The sequence below is a fragment of the Diachasma alloeum genome, unplaced genomic scaffold, assembly GCF_001412515.2.
Source record: "Diachasma alloeum isolate Michigan unplaced genomic scaffold, Dall2.0 Dall_scaffold_00210, whole genome shotgun sequence".
In the NCBI taxonomy this organism is placed as follows: domain Eukaryota; kingdom Metazoa; phylum Arthropoda; class Insecta; order Hymenoptera; family Braconidae; genus Diachasma; species Diachasma alloeum.
The window spans coordinates 278,083-288,647 of record NW_021680375.1 but is presented as its reverse complement, the minus strand read 5'-3'; the positions used below and the strand labels follow the sequence as shown (position 1 = coordinate 288,647).

The following is a 10,565-nucleotide window of genomic DNA, read 5'->3' as shown; positions in this document are numbered from 1 at the left end:
AAACGAAAATGACGTTTTGGAACATGAGAAAAAATATTCTATATGGATTTGAAATTTTTAATAATTAAGAATTGAGAATTTGTTATAAATTATTTTAAAAAACATAGCTTTTGGAGACTCTATTCTGTCGCTTGGATGTTCTCGCAGTATTCCGACGCTTTTTCCACTGCACAAATGAAAAAATAATGTAAAAAGTTCTTATTCTACTAGGGTTGATAGACTCAACTCTCGAAATCTCTGGAATGATATTCTTATTTATTTAATACAAAATTATGAAATTACAAAACTACTTCATATAACTTTGTTCGATAATTTTCTCCCTCTCTCCAATAAATATATTATTGCTCTAATGGAATTGAATATCTATGAATATTCATAAAATGAATAAAAATTGAATTCTCTAAATTTGGCTTGACAAATCTTCATGATAAATTTTAAAAACACCGCACCCTCAGATCTGCATATAATTCTCAAAATCATTGATTGAAGATCATGGATGAGCAATAATCCCTCGTGTATTTCAGCAATTGCTTGAATTTAAAAAAAATTAATGTGAAACAAGTGGGAAATTGCTCTTGTCTTCATATTTTTGTTATTTTTGGTAATGAATTAGCAATACGCTTCTGAATGGTCCCTTTGCACATCATTTTCTCCTACGGCATATAATTCATTGTTTATTTTATGTTATTAAATTGAATGAGATTCATTTTTAAACAATTGAGTCAGATCTTCAACTTAGCTGAGTGCTATCATCATCATTATTCTTATTATCCCTTTCTTTCGGACAACTGATTGTCTTTTTTACGGTCCTATCACTCCCCTCACCCATTTGTTGCTTCACGGGCTGACATTCTCGTCCTAACTACGTGGCATTTACTTCAGGAGCTGTATTTCCTGTTCACGTTTCGGTGTTTACATTTTCGTTCAACGGTTTCCTAGTCATTGAAATTGGCTTTTTTATCGGCTCTGCATTCCACAGGTTTGTCGTCTACATAAGCCACGTTTAGGCCGTTGTTGTCGATTATTATTAATATATGATGGCAAATTCGAAATTTGCAACAATCATCGCAAAAATAAAATCAACAGATATCGCTATCATAATTATCGTTCAACTTCGACAGTGTGGCATTGAAACTAACATTTTAAGCTATAATTGAATTCATTTGAAGCATGATATCTCAAGCTATCCCCGGAATTCCGATTTTCAAAAAATACAAAAATTTTGCAAATTTTTATATAAATCAAAACAACGATTATTGCTGTCACCTCCATCTTCGCACTCGGTCAAAAGCGCCTCCAAACAAATTTTTTAAACCATCATTCAATGAATTTAGAAAAAAATTTTAGTTATCGTGGGACAACCGATTTTTGAAAAAATTGAAAAATTATTAAATAAATTAAATTTTAATTAATGTCGATGGATAGGGCTCAACAATACCTATATTTGAAGGAAATAAATGATTGAAATAAATAAATAAATAAATGAAAAAATCTGCAACTGAAGTTTGAACGATCACAAAACTTCCATGCAGAAACAAAAATGCAATTATCTCAACAGCTGAGTCTCACAGAAATGTCTCGAGTTCAGGCGAAAATTAAAAAATTATAACGTTAAATTTTAAAAACTGGGGCCATTTCTTTTCTATCTCTTCCTTTATCCCGTAAAAAATCTAAGAAAATACTTTTATAATCTTTCCTCGTTCAACGATGATGAATTTATTAGCTAGTGGAATTCTCGCCTTGGGGCTAGGTCTTCTTCGGACAGTTGTGGAGCACGTGCTCATGCTTCGTTTCAGTACCATCGAGGTTCTGCTTGATCTCGATATAGTTGAAGACCTTTTCCTTGCAGTAGACGCAGGGAGAGTTGGATTTGTGGGTGGGACCGAAGTGCTTTGCAATTTCGGTGGAGGTCCCGATAATCTTGCAATTGCAGATCTCGCATAACACAAATGGTGGCTTCATTCGTCCGTGAACAGAATCTGTGACGATTCTCTCGTGATTTTTGGGTGGCCTTAGTACGGGGGAAGGGGTAGAGCCTCTGTTTGATGTCATTTTTGGACTGAAAAACCATTATAAAAATCCAAATTGAGGTCTAGTGATAAAAATTTGGTACTCGAAAATAAAGGTCACCAGGGTCATGAGGGTCAGAATAAAGATCACGAGGGTCAGAAGAAGGGTGATGAGGGCCAGATTAAGGGTCAGATTGAGGGTCACAAGGGTCAGATTGAGTCTAAATAAGGGCCACAAGGATTAGATTAAGTGTTACGTGAGTCAGATTAAGGGCCACAAGGGTCATATTAAGGATTATGTGGGTCAGATTAAGGGTCATGTGGGTCAGAATAAGGGCCACCAGGGTCAGATGAAGGGTTATGTGGGTCAGATGAGGGGCAAAAAGAGAGTCATGAGGGGCAGAATAAGGGTCACGAGGGTCAGAAAAACGGTCATCAAGGCCACATTAAGGGTCAGATTGAAGACCCAAGTGAGGGTCTTTTTAACAGAAGTACATGTGTAAATAGGGGAGGGTGGGGTAAAATGGATACTTTAGACTCAAAAATATTGACCCACGATTTTTATCCTTTCGAAGCCGAATGAACCCTTCGTCATCCCCTCAAAATAAAAAACAATTGATTTTACCGCTTGAAACCCTAGAAAGCCCAATTACAACAGGAGAACTGTCACACCAACTCACACTATTCCTTCTTGCCGCTATTTTCCACCAAACCTAACCTAATTTCTCTCCATTAGGGTTGGTTTTCACTCGCAGCGGACAGGCGAAAGGCGCCAAAATTTGAAAATAGGATAATTCATCAATGTAAGTTCAGTAATTGGATCCAAATTCAATGAGAAGTTGCAGACTAGGCTCATTAATATTTGTTATGATCACTTCGCACAGATTTATCCTATTTTACTAAAGATCAAAGCAACGGGAAGTTGTTTTGTATCGAAATATCTCGAAACTGCCTGACCGCTAATCCTTAATTCTGATTGGTCAATATGTGACACGAAGTTATTCACAAAAAAAACACGCGGCATTTTCAAATTCTTCAGTGACATAATTTCAAATTCTTCAGTGGTAACCGATTATTTAAAAAAATTGATATATAATATATATATATTTCAAATGTATATATATCATCGGTGAAATTAATAAATTCTGTCCTTTTATGGAGACCGATTATTTAAAAAAATTGAAGATAATTAATTGAAAATGAAAAATTCTTTATAGATTCTTTTACTCTACTTCGCTATTCACTTCAATCATTGGTCGAATTTTTTTTGATTCACTATCAATATTTATAAGGTATTCATGAGAAAATGAAATTTAATGAATTCCATTCCTTCATCTCAACAAATGAATAGATCAGAATGTATAAATGCATAGATCTTGTTTCTATTATGTCGCAACATTTGCCTGACTGTACTGCGGTTCGAAATGACGCGCCAATCCGAGAAAAGAATACACTTCGTGACGTCATATCCGTTGAACCCCACCACTAGATTTTCTATGGGATGCTCCTTCCTGATATTCTTTATTCAATGAAACATTAATTAATTAATTATGAATGAATTTTTGGTCAATACTATACGAATGAAAAATAAAACAATGGGAGATGAAAGGATAAAATCCTTCGTTCAAACAGAATATTGTTACGAAATCGAATGGTTTAATCTATCCTCTTCTCCTCTTTTGTAAAATAAAAATGTCCTTTTTAATTTGTACAACATAATGAACAGTTAATAAACCCCAGTCAATCCCAATGACCCCCAAAAGAAGCCCAAGTCTGAAAAAAATTTCTTCTCAAAATCATTTATTACCTTCGACCTCCTTCGTAAATAAAAAATTACAGGTCAGAAATAATAAATCAATCCACCACTCAATTACCAGCCGAAGAGCATAAAACAATCGTAAGAAAAAAAGAATGAAAAATTTATGTGTTTTTTACATCGAGAGCCAAAATCCACTGCTATCTATATCGGTTTAATCTTGAAATGCAGTCCAATAAGCGAGAAGACAAGACACTTGAGGTCCTGCACGAGGTAGTAGAAGCACCGGAGCCCCTCCGGATCCCTGGACTGGTTGACATCCAGCAGGGAACCCGTCTTGGAAGTGGTGAAGGAGATGTGCTCATCCCCGATGACGATCTCCAGCTCCTGCCTGCCAACCCTGTCTGGCTGTGGCCACAGGGCGTCGTCCTCCTGCATTATCTCCGAGTCCTGGATGATCCTCTTCAACTCCTCCATCACACACTGGTGGACATACGCCTCCTTCCTGATCATCGTGTCGTTCTTGTAATTGGAGTTGTTGGCATACCGAAGCTTGCCGTCTGGACGAAACTCAAATTCAAGGAACTCGTGGCCAAATTTACCCTTGTGACCGACGTAGTATCTGATGTAGAAGTCCGTGGACATTTTTCAAGAATGCCTGACACTCTCCGGGGATAAAACAATTTTTTCGACGAATTTTTGACGAAGTGGTGGGTACGTTAGGTTAACTTTTGTTGATGTGACCGAATTTGACGCCTTTTGTAGGGAAAGTATGAGGGGGGTGACGACCGAGGTGGCGACGTCTTCCGTGAGACGACGGAATAAATTCCGAGCTTGGAGAAATGGCGGTAAGTTTGGATTTCTAGATAATTTTTTTTTATCATTGCAAAAATCAATAATAATATTATTACGAATAATAATAATAATATATTATGATATAATTACTATATTATATAATAATAATAATAATAATAATATAATAAGATTTTAATATAATTTATATTTCAAACAAAAATAAAGAAAAAAATTCCTGACTATTCATATTGAGAATAATCCCGGTTCTCCTCCTACCTCATTCAAATCCCATCCAATCATTTCCTATGACGTCACAAAGATGTGGAACGCTATGTAAATTCCTTTCTTTAATGTGTTTTTTTTTATTTACTAGGCGAAGACTCATTTGTCAGGTGCAATGTTCCAATAGTGGATGAGAAGACCGAATTTCAGGGTGTGACATAACGCTCAAAAGAGAAACAATGTTCAATATATCGATCAAAACTAGACCAAATTGCATGCGACACCTCGCATTTCGAAGAACAAATGATGCTCTTTCGAATGATATATCGATATTTCCATGAATGTGAATTGGAGGGATAGAAAAAATCAGCCAAAGTTGAATTTTCAAGAAAAACAGAAAAATGAGTTCTTGCCTAAAACTTTTATAACTTTGCGAAAAAAGGTCGAGATAAGACGATTCACCTCTTAATCTGAAGCTTATTCAATGACCTTTTCGAATAATTCAACAATTCGGCTAGTTTCTACGTCCAAAAATGGTAATTCAATACGAAAGGCTGAAAAACTGGGATTTTTCAATTCGTGACATGCAAATTTCGAGACATAATGACCCATAACAATTGACTAAGTCGATGGAATGTTTGTCTATAAATTTACTAATAAATGAATAATTTAAATTTCTTGAAAGGGGATTTTTCGCTTACACAAGTAATCGTGAATTTACCTAACTCGATTATTGGTTGATAAAATAGTTGAAAATTTGAATATTTGAATTGATGATATTTAAGTACTCAAAAAATTTCAAGAGTGATGTTATCTAATTGATGGCTACATATTTAACCGTAATGAAATATTACAAATTTGGCCATCCCTGGGGAGGAGTCTGAAACGTCTCGCAAATGTCAAGGAACATTTTTCCCACGGGTGTCGAACCCCGTCTTTCATCACAATGTGTGGAAAGTGGAATCTCACTTTGCGCACAAGTGTTGAAAATAAATTTGAAATGCAAAAAAAAAGATTCATAATTGATAATTTTTTATATGAATTCTGAGTTCGATGAGGGCAAGAAATTAATCTGTCAAATTCGTACTTCAGCCTACATCATAAAGCTTCCAGTCGAAAAAAGAACAGAATGATGTGGAACGAACATGAGATAATCAATTGCGATGGATTATTGTAGGTACAAATTTGGCCATCCCTGGGGAGGAGTCTGAAACGTCTCGCAAATGTCAAGGAACATTTTTCCCACGGGTGTCGAACCCCGTTTTTCATCACAATATGTGGAAAGTGGGATCTCACTTTGCGCACAAGTGTTGAAAATAAATTTGAAATGCAAAAAAAAAGATTCATAATTGATAATTTTTTATATGAATTCTGAGTTCGATGAGGGCAAGAAATTAATCTGTCAAATTCGTACTTCAGCCTACATCATAAAGCTTCCAGTCGAAAAAAGAACAGAATGATGTGGAACGAACATGAGATAATCAATTGCGATGGATTATTGTAGGTATTCATACCGAAGACCTATTATAGAGGTTTAACAAACCAATGCTTCATCCGCACAAAGCTCAACGATATGTTTTCAAGTGCTGATGAATCCATCATACCTATAAATTGAACGAAACGCTTTGGAAACTGAAGATGCGAAAACTAAAAAGGGGAAGAAAAAATGTACAACATAAATTCTGTGAGGGATAACAAAAGCCATTCACAAAATGGCAAATATAAAAAAAAAATTTGAAAAGTGGAGATTAATGGACAACACATGACAAAACTGATAAGCTGTTCCGCTCCATGAAAAGCCGGAGCTGCGAAGAGTATATAAAATTCGCCGGTCATCGTAGAAGACACCATTATCTTCGACTTGAGGAATCATAGGACAAGACAGTTGTCAGAAATAGCCATGGAAATTACGGGAATTCAATTCCTGACACTTTGTCTGTCAACCTGTTTTTTTGGTGAGTTGTTAAAAAAAATCATTCGCGGGCCGTTTCATACCGAGAACAAGACTGACGGTGCACGGTCTATGACTTGGTGATAGACTTTTGTAATTGGTGGATGGCAACTGATTTTCATCACTTGTGCGGAAAATCCCGGTGGCCTGGCGTAGTGGTTAAGGCCGTTGCCTCACAACGGATAGGTTCCAGGTTCGATTCCTGGCCGGGTAGAATGGTGAGATCTAACCATTTTTAAAGTCTTGATCAATCGCCATATAGTCTCATCAGACTCGAAGCGATATAAAATAAGCATAAAAAAAAAAAAAAAACTTGTGCGGAAAGTGAAATTTACGGACGCCTCGCGCTTTCCACACATTGCGATGAAAGGGGATTTTTCGATTACACAAGCAATCGTAAATCTACCTAACACGATTATTGGTTGATAAAATAGTTGAAAATTTGAATATTCGAATTGATGATATTTAAGTACTTAAAAAATTTCAAGAGTGATGTTCTCTAATTGATGGCTACATATTTAACCGTAATGAAATATTATAAATTTGGCCATCCCTGAGGAGGAGTCTCAAATGTCTCGCAAATGTCAAGGAACATTTTTCCCACGGGTGTCGAACCCTGTTTTTCATCACAATGTGTGGAAAGTGGGATCTCACTTGTGAGTTCCGTAATTTTTACTGAACATTTCTCTCCGTGCACTCATATTTTACCTCGCGGTGCGTGCGTACAATTTCACTTTACGCACAAGTGAGGAAAATGTTATTTTCTCTCTAAATTCTAATTCTCTTAGAATTCTTTAATGCCTAAAGGAGGTTAGGCGGTGTTTGAGGTGAATTTGAGAGTGAATTTCTGTGGTTCCCGGTAGCTTAGTCGGTAAGAGTGCCCGGCGCGTATCTGGGAGACCCGGGTTCGATTCCCGGCTGGGTGAAGCGGAAATTTTTTCTCTCTAAATTCTAATTCTCTTAGAATTCTTTNCTACCAATTTAAAGTCTTGATCATCATCGCACTATACCCTAACCGGATCGAAGTGATGTAAAATAACGATAAAAAAAAAAGACTGAGTTTTTATGACTGCAGATGAAAACTGTCAGTGACAATGCTAAGTCAATTTTACTGAACGAATTAAGTCATGTGACAGAAATTATCATGTTTGCATCTCTCATCTGACAGTCACATGACGTAGGCATCACAAAAGTTAAATGCGTGCACAACTCTGATATTGGCTTTGAATAATCATCCTCAGTGGGATATTCAAAACCTCCGACCAAAGTTATTGGTGGATTGAACGCCTCGCCCCAGGAGTTTCCGTACCAGGTATCGCTGCAGAAGCGGGGTTTTCACTTCTGCGGTGGAAGTATCATCACACATAGTCATATCCTGACTGCTGCTCACTGCCTTTATACCCCTGATGAATACGAGCCCCTTCGCCCTGAAGCAATTGAAGTTGTCACGGCTGTTACAGACACCAGACACCATATTCCTGGCTATGTCCATGGAGTTGTCGCATGGGATCATCCCCCGGAGTACACTCCTAAGGGAACTGTATGTGATGTCGCGGTTTTGAGGGTGCGAATGGAACATAATTTTTCTCCTATCGGTTGATTAAAGGGAGACTGCTGTGAATTTTAAAAGTCGTGGGTTATTGGAGTGAGACTTTTATCATGCGTTGAAGATCGATTATGTAGATCTGAAAACGAATAATTAGTGCAAAAAATTTTTTTTTCTATTGTTCGTTTGCCCGAAAACGCTTTAAATGCCAAAAACATTCCAGGGCCTCCAATCTTTGAGCTACGAATGATTTTTTTTTCAAAATTTCCGGAAAAATATCTGGAATAACAATTGCGGGCAATTTTTTTTTAATTCACCTCTTACATGGCTAAATTTACTTTTTTTGTATTTTTTACACAAATAGTGAATTTTTTTGTATGAAAAAAAAACGAAATCAGCTGTGTAGGAGTCGAATTCCAAAAAACTGGCTCGTAATTGTTGTTCCACACATTTTTCCGAAAATTTTGAAGAAAAAAAATTTTTTGTAGCTCAAAAATTGGAGGCGCTGGACTGTTTTTAGCATTTTAAACGTTTTCGGACAAACGAACAATAAAAAAAAATTTGTTTTACGCTAATTAGTCGTTTTCAGATCTATATAATCGATCTTCAATGTATGAAAAGTTTCACTCCAATAGCCCACGACTTTTAAAACTCATAGTAGTCTCCCCTTAAAGTGATATGAATTAACTCAAGTTGAATTGTTGAGTGCAACGCGGAAAAATGAATTCAAAAAGCCAAAAAAATTATTCATCATTGATAATTTTTTCCATAAATTCTAACGTTCATGAGTGTGAGAAATTGATCAATCAACTTCATTCTCCAATTATTTTTTGAAACAATAGTTAATTCCTTAAGACATTTTAGAACGTTTCATTTATTTATCCAATTTTTCGAGATTTTTCTAGATTTGAATTTTCTCTAAATTAATTATTATCAGTAATACTATTCATATTAACTTTCATTTTGAATTTATTTCCGATTTTGATCTTCACAATTCAAGTTATGTTTATACTACTTCAAAAAAAAAATTCAGATATGTGATTAATGTAAATGCACTTCATAGTTGCAAACAAGAATGTTCTTCAACGAATGGCGGCTGCCGATCAATCTAACAAGCGCTTACACACTTCCCGGTGAATCGGTCACAGCCACTGGCTGGGGGGTAGCTAAATGGCAGGGAAACAAGAGCAAAGGTGTGAGATTATTGCAAAAACTCGAAATGTTTATTGTCGATTTGGAAGAATGCACAAAACTTCATCAGCCCGTAGAAGTCAATGAGGGCAACATCTGTGCCATAGGCAGGACAGGAACAGCAGTGTGCAAGGTGGAGTCTTTAATTTTGCCTTTCATTAACTTTATTAAAAAATTTTGTAATAACAAATGGCTAATGTCAATTAATTCCCAACAATGTATCATTTTATTTCAGGGAGACAGCGGTGGTCCTTTAGTTCACGACGGCGAACTAGTCGGTGTAGTGTCATGGGGCGTGCCATGTGCTCAAGGCCTTCCCGATGTTTTCACAAGTGTCGCCTATTATCTTCCATGGATCGAGTCAGTCTTGTAATATTAATGGCAGACCTGATGTATTATGTCCTGTCGAGCACGATCATTCGAAATTACGATTAAACAATTTTTCTTGAACACGTGTCGTTCTTTTACTAATGACGAGTTTTTGGATTTTTTTTCGTTTTTTTTTCATTCTCAGATAGCCGATTAGACTTTTTATGGTCCCATCCCCCTCCCCCAGTAGGGATTGAGGTGTTGTCGGGAAGTTTAATCAATCCACTACTAAACAATAATAGTTGTCTTAATTGTCGTTTATTCAATGCCGTCTAGAAATATATATATACAAATGTAGAGAGCAAGTCAGGTGGTCGACTTGTAGAGTAATAGGTGGTTAGCGCCAGACTGAATATAATATTCGCAAAAGACGAGAATTCGGATAGGCGTTACAATAGGTGCGAGATAGCCCGGTGGCCTGGCGTAGTGGTTAAGGCCGTTGCCTCACAACGGATAGGTTCCAGGTTCGATTCCTGGCCGGGGAGAATGGTGAGATCTAACCATTTTTAAAGTCTTGATCAATCGCCATATAGTCTCATCAGACTCGAAGCGATATAAAATAAGCATAAAAAAAAAAAAAAAAATAGGTGCGAGTTAGAAGTATACATTCTATTGGCACGTGACAGAGAGCGATGATGTCACTGATGTCCAGTGGTCTCAACTACGCACGCGTCGTGTTAATGCGTAAATGTGTATGTAATGAGGCGCTACACCCCCCCCCCCCCC

General features: G+C 36.7%; 2 protein-coding genes across 2 annotated transcripts; one reads left to right on the top strand and one right to left on the bottom strand.

Moving 5' to 3' along the window:
- Nucleotides 1-3,792: 3,792 nt before the first annotated feature.
- LOC107036603 (protein mago nashi homolog) lies at nucleotides 3,793-4,552 on the bottom strand. Its single transcript, XM_015254662.2, has one exon. It carries the CDS (start codon nucleotides 4,408-4,410, stop codon nucleotides 3,970-3,972), a length of 441 nt encoding a protein of 146 aa, XP_015110148.1. The 5' UTR covers nucleotides 4,411-4,552; the 3' UTR covers nucleotides 3,793-3,969.
- LOC107036560 (chymotrypsin-2) lies at nucleotides 4,538-9,920 on the top strand. Its single transcript, XM_015254597.1, has 4 exons — nucleotides 4,538-4,613; nucleotides 7,975-8,273; nucleotides 9,343-9,603; nucleotides 9,706-9,920. The coding sequence occupies exons 1-4, from the start codon at nucleotides 4,538-4,540 to the stop codon at nucleotides 9,841-9,843; spliced, it is 774 nt and encodes a 257-aa protein (XP_015110083.1). The 3' UTR covers nucleotides 9,844-9,920.
- Nucleotides 9,921-10,565: the final 645 nt, after the last annotated feature.